This window comes from Hydra vulgaris, chromosome 12 (genome assembly GCF_038396675.1).
Source record: "Hydra vulgaris chromosome 12, alternate assembly HydraT2T_AEP".
Lineage (NCBI taxonomy): Eukaryota > Metazoa > Cnidaria > Hydrozoa > Anthoathecata > Hydridae > Hydra > Hydra vulgaris.
In genome coordinates, this window is record NC_088931.1 from 75,341,855 (window position 1) to 75,366,107 (window position 24,253).

General features: G+C 26.7%; 1 protein-coding gene across 4 annotated transcripts in view; it reads right to left on the reverse strand.

Moving 5' to 3' along the window:
- The window catches only part of LOC100201067 (cleavage stimulation factor subunit 3), a 42,701-nt gene extending 22,688 nt beyond the window's left edge, over positions 1-20,013 (reverse strand). For 2 of the 4 annotated variants that reach the window (XM_065814459.1, XM_065814458.1), the window contains exons 1-8: positions 19,880-20,005; positions 15,207-15,302; positions 15,033-15,085; positions 13,735-13,767; positions 13,533-13,630; positions 13,380-13,446; positions 6,120-6,154; positions 387-447 (exon numbers count right to left, since the gene is read on the reverse strand). In XM_065814459.1, the coding sequence (XP_065670531.1) occupies positions 387-447; positions 6,120-6,154; positions 13,380-13,446; positions 13,533-13,630; positions 13,735-13,767 (294 nt within the window). In that variant the 5' untranslated portion in view covers positions 15,033-15,085; positions 15,207-15,302; positions 19,880-20,005. Of the gene's footprint in view, positions 1-386; positions 448-6,119; positions 6,155-13,379; positions 13,447-13,532; positions 13,631-13,734; positions 13,768-15,032; positions 15,086-15,206; positions 15,303-19,879 lie in introns of all 4 variants that reach the window. The other 2 variants (XM_065814457.1, XM_065814456.1) reach the window with 1 other exon arrangement.
- Between the last annotated feature and the right edge of the window lie 4,240 nt (positions 20,014-24,253).

The following is a 24,253-nucleotide window of genomic DNA, read 5'->3' on the forward strand; positions in this document are numbered from 1 at the left end:
TTGTTTTCTAGTCACTCCCAACTTAATAACAGTTGCTTGTAGCCTTGTTGGGATTAAATTAGAATTAAAAAAAAAAAATTAACAAACCATTACAAAATCATTACCCCCTATTGCATGACATAATTTGTGGGCAGTCCTTAAGTATATAGCTATAATAACATAAAAATATTCAAAAATGTTTACATTTTACTTTTTTTTACAATCAAAACTATGTAAATGTATTATTTAAATTGTACCATTATTTTTTTAATTTGAAAACTGATTCTTACACAATATTTACACACATAAAAAAACACTGACACAATATTTACGAAAAAAAAAAAAAAAAAAAAAAGTGGTTCTAAAGAGATACCAACTATAGTTAAAAAATAGAAGAAAAATTTTACACTATAAACTTTTCTAATTTGAGATATCTTTTGATTTTCCGCATACGAACCTTGAGCTTCTCTAAATTAAAAAATAATGTAAATTAAAAACAACAAATTAAATATTATTTTTGTTTCACATTTTTTAAATGGTAAAAAAAAAGAGGTAAAAAGTAAACAAAATCATTTTTAAATGAGTGTATATTTATATATAAGGTAGAGGTATAGTGGTAGAGCATTTGCCTAATATGCGAGAAGTTCCGAGTTTGATCCCCACCACGTCCCTGATAGTACTGCACTCAACTTGTTTCATGAACCTTGAACATGAATCTTGACAAACCTTGTTTGTCAATGTTCATGTTTTGGAGTTTTGAATTGAGAGAGGGTTGTAACTACAACTGCATAAATTAAACTAATTTCTCTTTTTTTAAAAGAATATTTCAGCTTTGGGATAACATTGACAGGGATGCCTTAGTCACCCCATGGGCCAAGAATCAAGCAAATGTTGGCGAAATGTCTTACAACTGATGAATCTTTCAGGATTACATGAAATAGAATCAAACAAAGCAAACCCTAAATTAAAAGAATTAATCTAAAAAAAAATGTACCAACACATCAAATGTCAAGAAATCTATAAACCAACACTTGCAAAAGGTTAAAATCCAAATCTAATAATGCTATATAATACTGGTAAGAACAAAACGTCAGAACCTGAAAATGTAAAAAATAAAACTAAACAAAACACCAAAATATGTCACAAAAAATCCAACAAAAAATTACAATGCTGTGAGATTTCATCGGAGTCAGATATTGAGTCATTGATGTGTTGTAGAGCTTAATAGTTTGACAATTATTTTTTATTAGCTCATGGTAGCAATATCAATATCAGTAGCAATATCAAATGTATGCAACTTTTTTTTAGGTACGCATACACAATTTTTTTTAAAAATTGTTAATTTACCTGATTACTAAATAAATTACTAACCCAAATAAAAATGCTATTAAATGTTAAAACTGTTTCTTTTCTTAAACTTTCTAAAAATGCATTTTTTACATACATAAAAAGTTTTTATATACCTAACTTAAATGATCATTTTGACAAGTTTTAATGTTTTTCAACATTCCAGGTTTTGAGATTTAAATTTGAGCAGAAAACTGTGCTACCTAAACCCATTTCTGTGAAAACACAAAAGGACATAGGTTTAGAAATAATAACTGAAATAAAAGATGCAAAAAAAAAAAAGATACAACAAAAAAAAGATACAAAAGAACATAGGTTTAGAAATAATAACTGAAATAAAAGATACAAAAGGACTTGCTTATCTGTTTTTGCTAGAAAATGTTAGTCACAGAAATGCGTGTACAAAACACAAATCCTTTAACCTAGTCAATCAATATTTTCGCAATGGCTAAACAATAAATTATCCAATACTTATAGCACAATACAATAGCCCATACTTAACAAAAATTGTTGAAATAAATTTTTTAACAAAATTTTGTTAAAAAAGAAAAAGAAAAAAAACAAACAACCATTATAAATAAAATGAAAAAAAGTTTAACACGCATTTAACTTTTTTTTTAACGTATGTTTTTTTCATTAAGCAAGTGAAAGTGCAAATTTTTTTTTTTTTTTTTTTTTTTTTTACTTGCTAAAATAACCGCTAGCAAAGTAATTAAATTTTTATTTTTACAATTTTTTATTTATTACTAACTTTTAAAAAAAATATTTAATATTAAATTAGATTTCCTAATATATATATTTCCTAATATATCCTAATATATATAAAGACTACAGAAAAAAACACATACTGAAACTTTTTAGTCCCTGTGTAATAAGTATTTGTGTTAAAAAGTTCACAACAAGAGGTAATCTACTGTTATTCAGGGTGGTAGCCCTCTAATCAAGAGAGTAGACAATATCAGTTAAGGAATGAATTTAGATTTTCTTAAACAGCACAATTGGCCAAAATTGGGTGCCGGTTCACACTCTCAAACAACTAAAGACATTCCTAATTGGTGTAGCCAGCTTTCTAACGCTTCTTTGGAACTCTTTGAACGCCTGATAAAACTAGAAACAACAAAAACTGAAAATGACGAAAACATTAAAAATCTGAAAACAGAAAGTCTATCAGCAACTGGTCGCTTATTGTCAAACAGGGTATCATCAAATTCAAAAAGAAATCAGATCAATAATTTTATACATAATTCAGTGTCAGATTGCAATGAAATTAAAAACCTGTCATGTTTATACCTAAATGCTACCTCTCTCGATAACAAATTAAATGAGTTTAAAGTGGTAATTGAACAATACAAACCAAATGGAATTTCTGTGACTGAGACATGGTTTAAAAGTGATTTAGTTGTAAACATTGAAGGTTACCATCTGTACAGAAAAGACAGATCAGACGGAGGAAAAGGCGGTGGTGTTTGTTTATATATAGACAACTCACTAGACTCCTATGAACTAAATGATGCTGTTCTAAATCCTTGTAAACTAGAACAAGTGTGGGCAGTTGTTTATTTTGATAATGACAAGTATTTACTTGGATGTATCTACAGGCCAAATGATTTTTTGGATATAGCAGAATTTGATGTGGTTTTTGGCCTGGCACGCAAATATATAGACAAAAATAAGTTCAAAGACATATTTATCGCGGGCGACTTCAATTTCCATCAACCAACTGGTCAAATGGCTGTGTTGATGCAATTTCAAATGAGAATGGAATTGAATATAAATTTACAGATATTTTAAATGATAATTTTCTTTATCAGCATATTAACATACCAACTTTCCGGCTGTCAGATGAACAACTTGGGAGTACCTTAGATTTAATCTTTACAACTCAGTCAGCGAGTGTTAACGAAATAAATTCAAAATTTGTTCTGGGAAATATAACCAGAGGCCATCTAATAATATGTTTCAGTTTCATTTTGTCTGATAAAGCAATCCATGATAATAAAAGTAAGCAAAGATTTATGTTTGCTAATTCCAATTTTGAACTAATATCTGATCTAATTTCAAATGTTGATTGGATACAATGCTTCAGTTACAAAAACGTACAAGAAATGTTTGATGAACTGATTTTTTATACTGAGGTGGCATGTAAACATTTCACTCCAATTAAAAAGACATTAAACTCTTTAAAAATTAGACCAGCCTGGGTTAATGCTAGGTTAAAGTTTCTTATTAGAAGCAAACAAAATTTAAGATATAAAAACTGCTCTTGTAAATGGAAAGACCCTGTTTTGAAATCTAAATACAAAATGATTTGCAAAAATGTAGCAGACGAGATTAAAAAAGTAAGACAAAACTTTGAGTTTAATCTGGTAAAAAGAGTCATCAAGAATCCAAAGTTTCTCTACAACTACATGAACAATCAACAAGCAGTCAAAGATACTATAAAAGCATTAAAGGGAGAAAATGGTATAACCACTCAAAATTCAAAAGATATTGCTGATATCTTAAACAAAAATTTTCAAGCTGCATTTGTGAAAGAAGATAATGGTCCACTGCCTTCTTTTGATTTAAGAACTACTGAAACATTCATTATGACAAATGAAGATTTTACATATGAAGATGTCTATCTAAGATTAAAAAATTAAAAGATAAATCAAGTGGTGTTGATAATTTATATTCAGCTATTTTAAAGAATTGTGTATCAGCCTTTGCTATTCCACTTATGTATATTTTTAAAGAATCGTTTAAAACCAGCAAACTGCCAGTGCAATTTAGATCAGCAAATACCACTCCTCTGTACAAAAAGAGGCAAAAAAAACCTTAGCAGGAAACTACCGACCGGTATCACTCACCTCAAGTGCATGTAAAATAATGGAAGGTATATTCAGATGTAAACTTGAAACTTTTCTATATAAATTCAAACTAATAGTCAAGCAACAGCACGGTTTTGTTAAAAATAAATCATGCTTAACGAATCTACTTAAAACACTTGATTTTATTTCAACCGCCTTAGAGAATGGTAAACCTGTTGATGTTATCTTTTTGGATTTTGCTAGGGCATTTGACACAGTGCCACATAAAAGATTGTTGCTTAAACTTACAGCTTATGGAATATCTGGTCTGACAATACAATGGATTGAAGCATTTTTAAAAGAAAGAAAACAAAGAGTTGTGATAAGCGAAAATGTATTCTCTTGGGCAGAAATTACCCGTGGTGTGCCACAAGGGTCAGTAATTGGACCACTCTTGTTTGTACTATTTATAAACGATTTGCCTGAAACTCTAAAAAATCTAACCAAGCTGTATGCAGATGACACCAAAATTTTGAATGAAGTGCTTTCCAGTGCATCAACTCTTTCTTTGCAATCAGATCTTGATTTAGCTTTTTAGTGGACTCAAGACTGGCTTGTGAAATTTAATATTTCAAAATGTATGGTCATGCACTTTGGCCGGAATAACAAAAAATCACCCCTTTATATCAATGAACAAAAGTTAAACATAACAGAATCTGAAAGTGATCTTGGAGTAATCTTCTCAAACAATCTGAAATGGAAAAATCATGTTATAAAATGCATAGGCAAAGCCAACCAGATGTTGGGTCGGATTAGAAAATGCTTCGTTTGCTTAGATATTAGACTGCTGAGAATACTTTATGTTTCTTTTGTGCGACCACTGTTAGAGTTTGCAGTACAAGTTTGGTCACCTATTCGAAAGGGAGAAATTGAGTCCAACATCGTGCAACTCGATTAATACCATTACTTAAAAAAAAAACTTAAAAAAATCAACTATGAGTATTGTCTAAAAGCTCTCGACTTAATTATCTTGACAAAAAGGAGGCAATGAGGAGATATGATTCAACTTTTTAAATTCTTCAACGGTTTTAACGATTTGGAAACAATCAAAAAAATTAGTATTCAACAAACTTAAACGAGAGGTCACAGATTTAAATATGTCAAAGAAATCACTAAGCAAGCCTGTTGTGAAAACTTTTTATTTAATAGATCGGCTAATTTGTGGAATAGCTTGCCAAGCAAGTTGGTTAAAGCACAATCAGTTAACAGTTTTAAAGCAGGTCTTGATTGGTAGATGAGCAGCAATCAAGCAAATCGGTTGTCATAGTGTGTTAATACCACACTCACTGGCTCACACCAGTTACAGCAATTACTAATACTAATACTAATACTAATATATTTACGTAATAGAGTTAATCTTTCAATTGAACTTGTTTTGCGAAAATTTAACATATTGCTGTAGTTTAAAAAATAAAGATTTTAAAAAAAAAAACAACCTGCAAGCAATCAATTTCATAAAAAATTTATTAAAAACTTTTTTTAAAACAAATCCGCAAACAATTTAGAATAATTTAACAATTTGAAAACAATTTTTTAAAACAATCTGGAAACAATTTAGCTTAGTGAAAAAGATTAGTTTAACAATCAAATTTGGTGACTAAAAACTTGATGAAAAGTTTTGAGTGAAAGAAAAGATTATATATAAAAAAAAGATTTATAGCGCAGTTCACTGGTTTGATTGATTGATTGACTCACTGATTATAAATCCTTATTTTCCTTTTTTTGTGATAATTTTTAAATTATCACTTAAACAATACATTTGATGTGTGCAATATTTCAAGTACTTGAATAGTTTTGTATTATTATTGTGATGCACTTAGGTGCACTAAGAAATTAAATATACTTAATTTACCAAATTAATAGTTATAAATCTTGGAAACTTAATAAACCATATACATAAAAAGATGGCACAAACCAGATAATGTTTTTAACTAAATTACTCACCCTGCTTTTAAAAAGTTGATATATTCACACCAAATCTGAAAAAAAGAAAAAAGATTACCAATATTTAAATATTCATTAAAAAAAAAAAAAAAACTCTAAATTTTAAACAATCTAAATCAATTATTACTATATTTATTAGTATTATTATGCAATATCAATTTTGTAAATGACAGATTTAAGACTGTTTTAAATTAGCACTTGGCTCCAAGTGTTAAATTTGGCTACCATTATTGCAGTTTTTATGAATAATAGTTGCTTTAAATAGTGACAAATTTCAACTTTTTATAAGCGTATACTTTTAGTTAAAAAACCATAAATTTACGTACAAAACACTTAAAAAAGTAACAAAATTTATCATGTAAATTTTTGCACATTTGTATAATGCTATCATTACTTGACAAAAAGTTATTACTTAAAATTTTTTCTTTGAAGAACTTTTTTGTTTGATAAAAACAGAGTTTTTTAATTAAATAAAACAACTGGATTCAATAAACTTCTACATTTAAACATGACATCTTTAAGTTGTTAGTATTATAAAATGGTGAGTAACATAATAAATTGATACATTCCAAGTATATATAATACTTGATAATAACTATATAAATTATGCATAATTTATAAAACAGAGCTCACTATTATATATTAACAGTTCACGAACTTTAAACAAAATTTTTATTTAATGCTGCTTTTCTTTAACACCAATAGATCTAAGATGCACAATAGTTCTTTTACCACATTTAAGATGCACAATAGTTCTTTCATCACAACTAAAATGCACAATAGTTTTCATTACATCTTCATTGCATTTTTCCTTGAATCATTGGATTATTTCAAGCAACTTAATACCTTCTAACTAAAATACCTTCTCTCTGTAATTCCACTAATCTTTAACAAGTGTGAACAAGATCACTAACAATTATAACAATTACATATCTAACAGTAGGATTGCTTAATGTTACTTTTTAAAGAAAAGTTTTGCTCGAACTTCACAGCAATTTGACTGTACTCAATGTTTAATTTGTAATTTGCTTTAAACATTTCAAAATGTTTGCTTTTTTTATCTCCTTAACTTTCACTTATTTAATGTAGTCATTTAATGGAGATATTATATGACAACACAGCACAGAATAATATACTTGTATTGGGAAATGATTATTCCTAATATGCTTGTACGTTTGACAATATATCAATATACAACAAAAAAAATTGATAGCATTATAACGTGAATTAAAAAAAAGAACTCTGATTTATATTACTTTTTTAAAACCTTAATAGATTATTTTAAATGTCATGTCACATTTTAAAAATCCTTCAGGATTTTAAAGTTACAGCAATATTAAATATTTAAATCCCCTCAAAATAAGAGTTGTACTAAATGTATTCTGGTTTAGTTCTGTGCTCACAGTTGCAAATGGTTGCAACCAAAATTCATAGTAAACATACCGATCTTTGATTTTACATACTTGAAAATATAAGGAAAAAAAGAGGCTTATTTGGCCGACTAAAAACAATGTGTCAGGTTATAATCATTATATACATATATATATATATATATATATATATATATATATATATATATATATATATATATATATATATATAGTACAATCTCTCTCATTCGAATCTCCTTAATTCGAAAACCTCCATAATTCGATTAAATGCAAAGTCACCGTGAAATGCGCTAAGAAACTCTTATGTTTAACTTTCTATAATTCAAATCTCTATAATTCGAAAACCTCTGCATTTCGAATGGATTTAGACCCGTCAGTAAGATTCTCTCTGCAAATCCAACTTTTTTAACTTATGACATGTAAAAAGCTCATTAAACCGTCAAAATCTTTTTTCAAATTTCGAATGTTGTGAGTTTTTGAAAAACGATCAGTGTAAATTATCTTCTACTTAAAAAAATCATGGCATCAAAGAGACAAAAAAAACAATTTAAAGCTGAAATAAAAAACTCTAATGGAATTAAGGAAACGAAAAGCAAATAAAGAGATTTCGAAAATTTTTGATATTCCACCAAACACCCTTTCAACCTTGGAAAAGAATAAAGATAAAATCTTTAACCCTTTTTGTTAAGGAAATTTGACTAAACAGGTGAAAGTTGATTTGTATTACCTAGTAAACAAAGCTGTACTTAAATGGTTCAAACGAATGAGAGTTGATAATGTACCAATTAGTATCTTGCTGGTAAAATAAAAAGCTTTATATTTTGCGATAGAGTTATGCTTCAAAAATTTTCAAGCTTCGGATGGATGGCTAGACTAATTTAAGAAAAAGCAAACTAATTTGACAAAGGCTCTAAAAGATATAAATTGTGTCTTTGACATGAATTTACTAGCTCATAAAAGACAATCTACAATTACTTATTTTTTTTTAAATTTAAAAGTTTAAAACACATAATATATATTATTTTTAGGCCTAAGAATTACTATTTGTTTGTTTGTTTGATTTCTATTCGTTACTTTGAAAAGAATATTTGAAAAAAAGTCAACTTTCTATAATTCAAAAATCTCTCTAATTCGAACTTTTATTTTGTCGCATAAAATTTGAATTAGAGAGACTGTACTGTATATATATATATATATATATATATATATATATATATATATATATATATATATATATATATATATATATATATATATATATATCAGCGTGGAAAATAAGAAATCAAAGGCAAGCAGTCAAACTGCATGACGAAACTTTGTAAATAAAAAAATAACTTGATACTTTAAAATGAACGAACTCGTATTCCTTTTTTATTTGTATTCTATTTTTAGAAAAAATAAAAAATAAACATTTTTATATTATATCAAAATAATTTTAACTGAATACTTAATCAAGTATCGTTTTATGTAATACCACTATAATAATTGCCTAAGTTACAAAAAACAAAGTTTTATCTAACTTAAATATGTTTTTTTAAAGATACTTTTCATCTGATTCGTTATCCAAAGTTTCATCGAAAGACGATTTTAAATCTAAAGACTAGTCTGATAGCAATTGTAAATCAATTAATGTTTTAACAGTTTTTTTTTTTACTTTTTTTGAATAAATTTTTTGACTTTCTTAAGTAGGCCTTCGCAACGTATCTTTGGCCCATAATTCAATGGCAGGATTCACATCAAATTCTTCACTATTTGTTTCATTAGTGCGCACCCGAATTAAATTATTTAGCCATTTTTCAGTTAAGCGATTTCTTGTGTCAGTTTTAATTCTATTCATAAGAGAAAAAAGACGCTCAACCGTTTTTGAAACCGGCAATACGAACAACAATTCAACAAGAAGTAGAACTGGACTCCAATCTTTTTTCATACAACTCGAAAAAATTTGACACCATACTTTACGGTACTCAGTTTTATCTGTTGCCAAATATTTACACAGTGTAAACAACTAAGTTATGCTGAAGCTCTTCTTTGGCAATAAAGTATGCTACCTCAAATTTTTTTCTTGTTAAACTTAGATCTTTTGTGGTCATGGTTTTCAGGCCCGATAAAATATCAGTTTGCCGCATTTCTTTCTGCAGGTTGCTTAATTTATCATTTCGTTCGCTTACATCCATTCCTTCACTTTTCATTGCTAATTCGTAGGCTCTTTGATGTGACAAACCATTTACATGATCAACTACGGCACTGTGCTGTATCCTACAACTACCTTCATCGCTTCCCCATTCTGGCGTATATCCTTTATAAATATCAATTTGTTTAGTATACTGACTACATACAGTACATTTTAATGCTGTAACATAATTTCCATTATTTAATATCTCTAGCCATTCATTTGCATTATATTTTGCAAGAGTAGTGTTTACCCATTTTTGAGCTGTTGTTAGCTGTAATTTTCTACTATTGAGTTTTTTCTTCTTTTCAACAGGTGAATTTAATTCTGATCCTGCTTGTGTTAAAAATGAAAGTGTTGTTTGTCTCTTTTTAGTCGCCTCCATTTTGAAGTGTTGATATTTGACAATTCTCTTACAATTTAATAATATAAAAAATGTGCAAATTCGCAATTGTTAATTTGAAATTTATTTAAAAATAACTCATTCGTTGCTATGACTTCGGAAATTGCGGGAAAAGGTTACGAGAAAAATAAATGAAAAAAAAGGAGAAAATGTTCTTAGTTACATTAATTTTAAATGATAGTTAAATAAGAACTTCAATCGTTACTGACGTTGAAAAAGAAAAATGATCGCACATTTTATATCTCATTTGTATCATTTTATATCTTTCATTCATTTTCATTTTAAATCATTTTATAAACTGCTAATGTTAATTAGTTGATAATAATGTTAATGCCTCTCGCCGGCAGATGCTGAACTAATATTTAATAAAATCATGACAATCGTTTTATGAAATACTATCAAAATTATTTATGTTACTTAAAACGAAACTTTATACTACAATATATATATTTTTAAGATTTCAATAGTAGAAAAAAAAACCAAATGCGCATTTGGTAATTTTAAATTTATCTAAATATTAAAGTTAACTTCTCGGTCACTCAGCGTCACCCGAACAAAGAGTCTTTAAAGTAGAGTCTTCGACTGCGTGTACACACAAAGCAACTCAAATGACAACTTGTTCAAAACTGCTCAGTAAGAAACAATTTCCTCACTGATCGTGTTGTCAACCCATGGAATACTTTAACCCAAAATGCGGTGTTCACAAAGAACCTCGACAATTTCAAAGACAAACTTTCTTCTTTCCGGAGTCTTAACTAATCGAAATCTAAAAAATTTATTTTCATCCCAGAGGGGCTTGGTGTGCGGCTCTTAGTCAATAATTTGTAAGTTTTGTTGACAACAGATAAATTAAACTAAAAATAAAGGCATTTTTTCAGTGCAACTGGCAGCAAAAGATTATTAGAAAAATAAATAAGGATATAAGGAAAATATAAATAAAATAGTAGGAATAAAAAAATGTTCTAAAAATGTAAAAATATTATATTATTATTAAAACAATAATAAAATAAGAACTTCAATCATTTATGAAAAAAGCAGTTATGGATTTCATCACCAGTAAAATGAAATTAGTCTTGATATATGAAGCAAAAAAAATTAATAGTTTACATTTTACAAAGAAAAAAAAGATTTACATTTTATGAAATTTTGGTATATGAATTTTCAAAGACATCCTGATAATTTGTCAAACGTTATATAACTAATTTTTTTTTCAACCGGTCAACCTTGACCGGGAAGAATCCGTTTTGAAAGGTCAAAATAGCAATTTCAGTCATTTCGGGCGGTCAGTGACCATTGACCGTTATTTTCCACGCTGAATATATCTACCACCAACAAAAATAGGACAAACATTTAACAGTTTAAAAAAAAACTATAAAAATGACTAATCTATAAAATTGTAAAAGTAAATAACTCTATTAGTTTAGTTAATAAATTTTAAATTTTGTGTTTTACAATAATTCAATTTTTATTTCTAATATGTTATAATTAAAAATTTATAAATTATATAAGTTCTATAATGCAGAAAAGTGTTGCTTTAAGTTATTTATTCTATAAATAAAAAAATTCATAATATAATTTATATATTTATTGATATCTATTAATAGATAATAATAATAACTGATACAAACTATAAGGATAATTTATGAAAAATATGAAAATAAATTGAATAATTCAGATATATTATACATTTTTTTTTTCCTGTTTAAAAACATCTCTTCTCAGAAACATAAACCTTAATTTCTGTGTTTATTTTTTAACTTTAATTATCACCATTGACTGCTGTAGAAACAGAAACTTTTATTATCGCCTTTGTAATTTTTATTACCCCCTTTGGCTATAGCAGGGACAGAGAGTAACTTTAAGGTTATAACAGCTCAAATTTATTTTTGTTGAATTTATTAAAGTCATCAGCAGCATAACTCTTTAATAATAATAATAAAAAATATTATTCACTATTTATGTTCTCCAACAAAAATTTAATATTATTTTAGATATATTTTATATTTTAGAACAATTCAAACTTATTACATAACATGACGCACAAATTGATGAATGGTTCTCACAACTGTTCTTGGTGCACTCAGAGCTTCTTGTAAAAACTAATCAACTTGACAAAGGTGACATGATTTCCTGGTTATCTTGGGGTGGAAGATGTAGTTGAACAGACATCAAAGCAATGACATGTTTTTGACCTCACTGAAAAGCCTCCTCTTGAATGCTCAATAATGTAATATCATTAGTATTTTATGACCTTTCTGTCAAGATATCAGAGTAGACAACATGATAAAAATGGTGCTAATTTTAGAATACACAGTGATAGAATAAAACTGATCTGAAGGAAAAAGTAAATAAGGAGGCCTGGAGCTGGATTGTTATGGTTTAGAGTTCCAATCTGAGTGAGTTTTTGCACTTGAAGTTATTTAGTGGAACAAATGTGAAGAATTGATCAATTCTTATATCTATTCTATCATGAAGTGATTCTGTTAGCTGCAACACCACTTGTTGTTTTATCCTACTTCTTGTACCCAAGCAATCTTACCCAAATATATCTCACAAATACAGTGATGCTTAAAACAAGTTTAAGCTCACACCTACATGCCATGTCTGATTTTTTTGCCATATAAACTTGAAAAGATAGACACCCACTTGTTGGCACTTTTTGTACATCAATACAACTCATGTCAGAGACAAATTTTTTTTTTTGTTTATTCTTTATTTTACATTTGTTTATCTTTATACAATATATAAAAAAGAAAAAAATACTAATGAGATATCAATAAAAAAAAAATAAAGAATGAGGAAACTCAAAGAAGAGTCTTGCCACAGAGAACCGCTAAGATTTGAACTTTTTTAATATTAAGCTTATTTTGTTAATAATCTAATGATTAAGTTTTTCTTAGTAAGTTATAAGAAGTTGATTCCAGTGAATAAATTATTAGAGACAACATTTGACTGTTTCAAAATGTCTCTAAAAGCTGCTAGCTTATAGCGCAGAAATTTGTCACTCAATAGGTCTCTGAGAAACAAATTTTGCTTTTTCGAAACACCCTGTTCCCAGGTCTATAATATTTTTTTAACTATATACTAAATATATGAAATGAATAATTTTTCAAGTTTTTTTTAAGTCTTTTAAGTTTTTTAATTTTATTATTTATTAGTATTTTATTTTTAAATTTTTTTTTAACTTAACTACTAGCAAATTTTATATTTGTGTTTTTATAATCATTAGTAACCTAATTTTTTTAACTATTTAGTTTTTAGTCTTAAAAATTAATTATTTAGCTATTTAAACTTACCGGATACGAAGAATAATCAAGACCAATTTTTTCAATGGCAAACTCATAAGCTTGGATCATTTTTTCTCTAAACAAAAGACAAATTTGAACTACTAAAGAAATAATTTTGCAACTTGCCTTGATATTTAACAAAATATTGCTTTTGTGGAATACCTAAAACTTGTAAGTGTTTGCTTTGTTTCTTTTACATAAGAAAGGTATGTTTTCCACAAATCCATGTTGAGAATTTTTATTAGACACCTTTGAAATAACTAAAAATAATTTTAAAATATGTTGGTAAGAAAATACTTTAATCAACATTCATTATTATTTCATTATTATCTAAGCAAGTTAAATAATGTTAATCAAAACAAACCTTTTCAACTCTGTCAAAATTTTTGTATTTCATCTACATTAAAAAACAAAAAACATAAAATAAATTACAAAAAAGTTTTTAATATATAATTTATAGTAAAAAAACATTTTCAAACTTGAAATTAAAATACATTTACATACTTACATTTAAAGTCATGGTATTTGAACTTTGTTTAAAAAAAGCTAACGACACAACTAAAATCGCTTTATCATCCAGAAAATTTTATTAAGTCATAGGAAAAAACAATGTTTACCATCTAAAGTTTTAACCATCGAGAAAATTTTTAAAATGCTTGCAAGACAAATAGTGCCTGACTTTTTTTTAGCAACGTAGAACTTCATCAATTTTTAAAAATCAAAGTGTGCAAATATTTTGCAGCATTGAATTAAATCCTTTGAAGTGTGTTTGTGTACACACACACACGCACACACACACACACACACACTGTCCTATAATGTATACTTTTACTACTAAGGTATTGGTATATACTCTCACTTCTAAGAATTTATGTGTATAGATATATACATGCTTTCTTTTGTGGATTTAGGTTGGCACTGTTTTAGCATATTTTTCACACATTAATTTCTAAAATACAGACTTAATCTGCATTTTAAAACCATCAGTTATAAAAACAAAGAAAAAAAAAAGAATAAAAAAAAATGCTGCAACAAATGTACTTTATAAGTAGATTCTTAATGAGATGTTGTCATTAATGTTTAAAAAAAATATGGCAATTTTGTTACTTATCATATAATGCAACATTTGGTTTCCTAGTGATTATCTAGTTGTTTTTTTAAAGGTTCATTCAACATGTCTAGTTTTTTTTCATTATTTTATCAAAATAAATAATGAAAGCATCAAACTATATACTTTAATTTTTTATTTTTATTTTAATTATTTAACTTATATTTTTATTATTTAACTTTTGTTTTTAACTTTTGACATTTTCAACATCCTCGGTATATTACAAAATAAATATGATCTATTTTTCAAAACTAATTTTAGGCAATTATAATAAGTAACTTAACTTCTAAACTAAATTTAGGCAATTATAATAAGTAAAAAAAAAACATCCTAACTACTAACACAAAACTATAACTAAAAAAACAACTATAAGTAACAAAAAAGTAGTTTTAAAAAATCAAGCATTAAAAAAAAAACAAATTTTGTAACAAATGAACTCAGTAAGGAGGACACAATAAATGAACTCAATAAAGAGGACCAGGTGTTGCATGAATTTTATATTTTTTCTATATCCTAATAAAAATTTAATTGAAGTTTCCACAAACTGGACTAACTCAGGAACTTTTTTGCTTGACATCGTTGTAGAACAAGTCATGCTTCTCATGAACTTAAAAATAAAAATCATTACATCACAAAACATCTAAAAATATATAAGAAATATATATTTTTTGATTTTAAAACAATAATAACAGTATGAATTTAATACTAAACAAATTTGAAGACACTACCTCTTGATCTATATAAAGTTTCCAGTATTTTCCAGCTGTTGGAAATTGAGTGACCAATTTTTCATACATATCTCTTGCTTGATCAACTGGGAAGTTCTACGTAACATATAAAATATAGAACTGGAATTTATATATATATATATATATATATATATATATATATATATATATATATATATATATATATATATATATATATATATTAGGGATGCACCGAACATTCAGCAAAACCAAATGTTCAGCTGAACCTTAGCAAAAGTTCGGCCAAACATTTGGTTTGGCCAAACATATAACAAATTTAAAATATCATGTTTTCTTAGATCTAGCTTCAAATTTAACTCATCTGTACCGTATATGGTAGCTACAGTAAAATAAGTTAAACTTTAATATAAAATTTATTTATTTACTTTTTATTAATGCATTTAATTCAAACATCATGTACATACAAATAAACACAAGGTCCATAGATAAAATTAAACAAAAAGTAAATAAAAAAGTACATATACAGTACATCTACAACATATACATATACAGTACATCTACAACATATACATATACAGTACATCTACAACAACCCATCATTCAAACCATCCTAATATTCTGTTAACCAAACCAACAGTGAAATTTCTTTACAAAATTAGCTGCTTCATATATTAATTCCTCCTCTGACATTTTTTGGTAGTTTCAAAGAAAGGCTAGATACAACAAGCTTAGCTTCATTTAACAATGTTTTTCAACTATCATGAATAGCTACTAATTGTGAAAGTAAGCTTTCTATATTTGAAATCTCTAAAGTCGCATTACTGGGTTGTTACAAATGTTAGTAGGAATTAATATTCTGTGCCAACAAATGACATTATGATGCAGGTAAAGGTACTAATATAACAAATTGCTCCACAAATCTCATTTCTAGCTTTTGGATTAAGATTTAGCTGGAGCAAGTTTTCCAAAGCCAGCTTTACTCCTGGAAGGTGAGCTCAAATGGTTTGACACTCTATTCTATCTAACCACCTGGTGCTAGATATGCTATAAAGGGAACAACCAATATATTTAGATAATGTTTCCCACCTCTTCGGACTACACATAAATAAGGTTGTTTGCATAGTTCCAATGTAGGTTATGGATTCTGGAATACATTCAGTAGCATCATCACCACATAAGTTAATTGTGTGGAAGTCACAAGGTGAAAACATAGCAGTAGGACACAGTTCTTTTATTATAACTTGTGCTCCATTGTTTTTACCTGACATATTTGGCACATTGTCATAACCTTGAGCCCTACGGTTGTAGGGTACGGTTGTAACCAGCCAGTGGTTGTAGTAGTATGACTTTCTAACATTTTTGTAATCACTTGAGCAATTTTAGAACCATCTTTGTTGCTAATTTCTACAAATTTCAAAAATCGTTCCACAATTTCATATCACGACTCATGGCTAACTAGGTAATGTAAAATAAATGTTCTTTGCTCAATATGTGATGAATCTATTGTAGAATCTACAATTATTGCGTAGTACTTTACAGATGTCTTTCTTCCAAAACTTGCTGTTTAACATGATCAAAACATTCTGCAATAAACTCATTTTGGGAACCATTTGAGAGGTAATGTACTTGCAGTCTTTCGCCCATTTGTTGTGACTTTTAGAACATGTTCCTTTAGGGCCCCAGTTTAATAGCAAATCTATCAGACCTAAAAAGCAAGCAATACCTAGCTTGGAACATACATCATTCTAAAATAACCGGCAAGGAAAACAATATAAAAAAGCCTTGCTCCATACAAGCCAGTCTCGCATACGCTGTTCTGCATTAATGTTTCTTAACTTTAATATACCTTCTAGAGTTTTTTCTATGTAGCACCAGGTCCAGGTTCTGAATCAATATGTATGTCAATCATATTTGTAAAAGGCTCCTTTACTTTTGGGTTTTTTTTTCACTAGTTGTTATTTCATTTTTGCTATGGTTATTCTGTCCATGAATGCCATTTTCATTTTTCTCTTTTTCCAAACTAACATCAGTATTTGTTTCTAATTAAATTTGTTGTTATTTTATACCAAAATAAAAAGAGTGTCTGTATTCCTTTCCTTTCATTGTATATGCGTTTCTTTTTTCTTTTCTTTTTTGTGCTCCTTTCTTTTGCATTTGGATATTTCTTGTAGCAAAATTTTAAAAATATCAAGTTGATAAATCAAAAATAAAATATTATTTTGCTATAAATTAACAAAAAAAATTTCTTTTTTTTTAACTTGCATTAACCACCAGAGGATTAAAAACATGGAATTCAACAAAGTAAGAAATTATTAAAAAAAAAAAAAAATTCAAAAAGATTGAAAATGAAATAATTTAATTTTGTGTATATATGTATGTATATATATATATATATATATATATATATATATATATATATATATATATATATATATATATATATATACATATATATATAAAATGTATACACACACACACATATATATATAATGTATATATATATATATATATATATATATATATATATATATATATATATATATATATATATGTATATAATGTATATACATATATATATATATATATATATATATATATATATATATATATATATATATATATATATATATATATATTATATATATATATATATATATATATATATATATATATATATATATATATATATGTAACTCTTCCTGATGATCCAGCAATGGTGAAATTTAAAGTTGAAGAAAAAAGTTAGAGAAGTGTTTTTTACTAATTTAATTTATATATATATATATATATATATATATATATATATATATATATATATATATATATATATATATATATATTTATATATATATATATATATATATATATATATATTTGAATAAAATTAACAACACTTTTAAAATGTTTGATATACATATTTTGAATTACATAGTTCATCTTCAGTAAAATTTACAAGAATCATTAAAAACCTGTTTTTATAAAGGATACAAATGAATCACTTTATTAAGAAAATCTATTATAAAATCTACTACAAAGGTTAAAAAGACACTCAATGTTTTTCATTAAATGATGAAAAATGTAAGACTGTTTATCTTCCTTGAAATGTTCATCAATGTGGTGTGAAAAGTTTTGGACAGCTTGTCTTATGTAGCAAACATTACAGTTAGGACAAATAAATTTGTAAACAACATTTGATTTATTATTTCTTGGAAATAAATTTTTAAGTAAAAAGTATTGCTTTATTTTAAAATAAGGAAACAATAATTTAAAAATTAAATCTTTTTTATGTAACTTATTAGTTAATTCATTAATTTTGTTTTGAATATTTCTAGAACTATCACCTCTATATAGCAACCTAAAATATTTGTAATTAAAGGATTTGTTATTGTTGAATTTAGATGTACCAAATTTTTTATTTAAATAGTTGTTTATACATTTATCCATTAGTTTAATTGGGTAGTGATTTGTTAATAAGACCGCTTTTAGGTTATTAATATTGTTATGGTAACCAAACCAGGTATTATTAATTTAAAAACAGCTGTCAATAAAAGTTTTAACTAGCCCAAGTTTCTAGCTAATTAAGGTAAAGCTAGAAAAATTTGTCAATAGACCAGTATATGTCTCCTTATGGTAAATATTATGATCAACTCATGATTATTTTCAATGCAAACATCCAAAAATATTAAAATACCATTTTGTTCATGTTCACATGTAAATTTCATATTAGGATGTTTAGAATTAAAATACTCTAGAAAAATAGTACCATTGGTTTTTGAGTAGAATGATGCAAAAATATCATCTACATATCTTTTATAAAATTAGGGTTTATTCCCGTTAAATTCATTTAAAAATTTTAATTGATGTGTACTTATATATAAATAATCAGTTAAATTCAATAAAAAAAGTTTTTTTTTTATAATTTGAAACCTTTTGTGTTTTTTTTATTAAGTTATGAGACTGATGCATTATGTTATTGTATTTTAATGGCCTTTTTAACTCTTTGTAATAGATTTTTGTAATAAAGTAATTAATTTGTATCCCTTATAAAAATAGTTTTTAATGATTTTTGTAAATTTTACTCAAGATGAACTATGTAGTTCGAAACATGTGTATCAAACATTTTAAAAGCCTTGTTAATTTTATTTAAATATTTATTTCAAGTGTCCTTAACAGATCATGTTGCTATATATATATATATTTAAATATATATATTTATATATATATATATATATATATATATATATTTATATATATATATATATATGTGTGTGTGTGTGTGTATATATATATATATATATATATATATATATATATATATATATATATATATATATATATATATATATATATATATATATATATATATATATAAATTAGTAAAAACACTTGCCTAATTTTTGTCTTCAACAACTTGTTTCTCCATCAGTAGATTTCTGATGGTTCCATCAGAAAGCTTCTTGATAAACCTACTGATAGGGAATTAAGTTGTTGAAGACTAAATTAGAAAAGTGTTTTTACTAATTTATTATTGCTCTGTTCTTTAAGAACATTGAGCACTCTATTTGTATAATACACCAACATAATTTTTATATATACATATATATATATATATATATATATATATATATATATATATATATATATATATATATATATATATATATATATATATATATATATATATATATTACCTGTGCTTCTCGAATTAGAACACCCCAAGCTTCAAGATCGTAAGGATTTTCTGCAAGGAGACCTTCAGCTTTTTGACCTCGATCAGAAAGACTGAAATTCACCATACTGTATTACTTTTAATATCTGAATAAAATGAAAACTTAAACAATTTAAAATCTAGGAAAGCTATGTCAGATCAAAATATTGCAGACAAATATTATAAATATCTCAATATCTAAAACAATGCATGATACATTGTCATAAATAGTAAGCCAATGTATAGTCGAATGTATATAACTACTAAAATTAATTTTTATTTATCATAAAAATTATTTTTGAAAAAATATCAACAACTAAATTAAAAATGTGTTTTTAAGAGACTTTTCACACTAAGTTTGTTATCTAGTACATTTCCGAAATCCTTAGTAAAAAAAAGGGAAAATTTTTTACGAAATTATAATCCAATCAGCTAACAACCCCTTAACACTCATATTTTTAAAATATATATTTATTATACTATAATATAATTTATAGAAACACACATAGGAAGAATGTTTTGGTTCAACAAAACATTCTTTGTGTGTGTATTTTTATTTTAAAGTACATTTTTTAAACTTGTTTAATTTTTTGTTCGATCATAGTTCATCCTCAATTTACATATATTGTTTTCCTTACATAATTATCAACTCCACATGGTTTAATGTGATTTTTATTATTTGAGATATACTAAAATTTCAAATGCTATGTATACACCACAAACTACAGTTACTAATCACATAAGATGCAATAATTTGTTACTACCACAACAAGTCTTGTAAACCCTAATAAAAGTGGTAAGTCATGATTAATAAATTTATTAAAAATTAGATGCTTTTCTACAGGTGTTTTTAGTCCACACGGCCGGGGATTCTAGTATGCGGCGACGCTTTAAAACTCGGTATACTCATGGAAGTATAAAACATAAGCGACAAGCCGAGATTTTGACGGCCCACTCCATTGTAAAAAGCTAGACTTTTTTTATTATTAAAAAAAAACAAGACTTTTATTGTAGTGTGTTTTACTCAGCTTTACAAGATGGAAAAAAAGGTCTAAAAAGGATTTTTCATTTTTACTAGAAAATTTAATAAACAGCGGAAATTTTTTCCTCCAGTTTTTCTGCCGCAGCGATTGGCGGCTGTCTGCCAAAACTTTTTTGGAAGCAAAATATTCTGACTTCCACCTTCAGTGGCCTGTGCCTCCAAATTGGAAACCACCGCCAGAATTTTTGTTTTGGAGGCAGAACGTTTAGGAGGCCAACGCCAATAGGAAGGCGGAAACCATTTATGACCGCCTCAAGAAGAAACTTTGGAGACAAAATGATTTAGAGGCTGTCTTAACTTTAATTGAGTTAATGTTAACTGTTAAAAAGGATGTTTCAGATCACTTCCCTATCATTTTTTTTTTTGTATAAATGCAAATTACAAATTAAATTTATAGAGTAAGATAACTATAAAAAAAAAAGGGTGTATACAACAACAGTAACCTGAAATCATTTAAGGAACAAATTTCGCTTATTAACTTCAATGATGATATAAACCTAATCAATGGTTTTTCTTAAAAGCATTAGAAGCTATCTATGACACAAATTAAATCCTTGGATAACTAAAGGACTTTATAATTTTTCGAAAATGAAACAAAAACTTTATATTGAATGTCTAAAATCTAAATCAGTTGAGCAAATAACTACTCATAAAAATCACTTTGAAAAACTCCGCAAAAATGCAAAAAGAAATTACTATTCCATACTTGTATACATAATTCAAAGCGTATTTGACAATTAATGAAAGAGATAACGTGAAAAATAAGAAAAGTACAATACCAGTACCAGACGCAAAGATAATAAAATATAAATTATTCAATGACAATAATAAAATTGTTTTTGAATTTAACAAACTTTTTTTTCTTCGATTAGAACAAGCTTATCGAATAAAATTGTTCATCCTAATGGCAAATCAATTGATGAATTTACAACATCAGCTAATTCAACTTAAAATTTTTCAAAGCTAACATAAAGAAAATTTGAAGCAGCGTTTAGATCATTGAAATGAAATAAGGCAATTGAGGCTACTTGCATCAAAAGGAGATGTTGTAATGAACTTCTTTGACGCTTTAAGAGATATCTTCTTTAAAATTTGTAAAGCATTTATTGCGCAGGGATCCTTTCCAAATTCCCTATAAGTAGCAAAAATAATTTCTATTTTTAAACCAGGTGATCATATCAACATTACAAATTTCAGTCCTATTTCAGTTCTTCCAGTTTTCTCTAAAATACTAGAAAGAACAATGCATAACAGAGTCTACAATTGTTTTATTGATACTAAACTTTTATACAACAATCGATTTGGCTTCCAAAGAAACATTTCACTGAGCACATCACTCCAACTAACACGCAGCATTTCAGATTCTTTTAAAAGTCCTCGTTGTACACTAGGAATATTCATGGGAGTATTCATAGATTTGTCTAAAGCTTTTGATACTGTTAGCTATTACATTCTATAAAAAAAAAATAGAACTCTATGACATTAAAGAAAAATCCCTAAACTGGTTCAAAAGCTATCTTAGTAATTGTAAACAGTTAATATCAAAGGCTCTTTTTTTTAATTATTAATGAATGTAAAATGTGGTGTCCCACAGGGATCTATAAATTGGCCTCCATTATTTTTAATATATGTATAAATGATCTTAACAAAGCCTCTAATTTAACCATCCTAGTTTTTGCGGATGATACAAACTTTTTCCAATCTCATGAAAACATTAGTACACTTTTGAATAATATGACACAAGATTTAAATATAATCTTATACTGGTTTAAGAAAAATAGATTGTTTCTAAGTATTGATAATACAAAGTGGACACGTTTTTACTCAATATCCAGAAAAAAATTATGTAGGTAGATTGGTAGATTTTTGATAGGTTTTCCTAATACAATACTAAAATATCAAAAAGTTACAAAACTTCTAGGAATTCTTGAAGATAAAAACCTGGAACAACTTGTTCCTAGCAATAACAAGTTAGTAACTTCTCTTGATAGTTGCTAAAAGTATTGGAATTATATATAAAGCTAGACATATGTGAAATAAGCCGTGGCGCAGTGGTAGCACACTTGCTTTAGAAACAAAGGATCCCTGGTTCAAACCCCACCTCTGGGCAAGTCTTGCGACATTGGTTAGGAAGGAGGCGTGAACTTCCAATTAAATGCTCATCCGCGGTGCTCTGTGATAAGACTGTAAGGACTTCTTGGGGGCACCTAAATAAAAATTAAAAAAAATAAATAACAATTAAAAAACTATATTATTTGTTAATCCATTGCTATTTAAATTATGCAAATATTTTATGGGAAGCGCGCACAAAACTAAATATATATCTCTTTATCAGAAACACGCAGCTTGCTTTTCAAATTCAAAACCACTCCTGAGAGAAATGAAAGCCTTAAATGTATACGAAATAAATGTTTATAACATTTTATGTTTATGTTTAAATGTAAAAATCATTTATCTCCTAATGTATTTATAAACCTTTATGATGTAAATCCATAAACAAATACGATCTTCGTAATGGGAAAAAATCTCCAAGAACTTTTCTGCCAAACTGAATTTAAACTGCAGGACTTCCAAAAGATTTCCATACGATCCTGCACATCGTATGGAAGTCTTTTGGAAGTCCTGCAGATTATATTTGTAATAAAGTTATTCTGTAAGTTTTATATTCGAAACAAAAGTTAAAAAATTGGAAATTTCACTTTCATGTCTACGAACTATTATTTATTATCATTTTTCTTACAACTTTATTATCTACTTATTTTATTTTATTGCTTTGTATACAATATGGTGAAAAATTAATTTAGCAAAAAATAAAAATAAAAAATATAATAAATAAACCGTCAGTTTTTGATTAAAGTTTGATTTTTTGTCGTCCTTGCTCAAACTTTAATTTTTCGACGAAAACATTGAGTTCTTAATTTTAATCATTAAATATTGTCTTTAATATTTACTAAGAATTAATAAAATTAATTTATTTTGATGGCGGCTTGAATCGAAGTTTTTTCGATTAGAAAAACCTTTTTAAGAGTTGGTTTTTTTTTTCAAAAATAAAATTTTTCGCTAATTTTTTATTCGTATTGACAAAATACAACCTGATCACAACAAAGGTTTTTTGGTGAAAAAGTGGAATCTAATTGTCAGAACTTATAGGCGCACTATATAATTACAAATACAGATACATATACAAAGTAAATACAGTAAGACATCTCTGTATAATACGAAAGAGAAAATACAACAGTCTTACAATTAAAAAAAGACAAATACGTAGTTGTTAAAAGTAGTATTTAAATATATCATCAATAAATAGAATGAAAT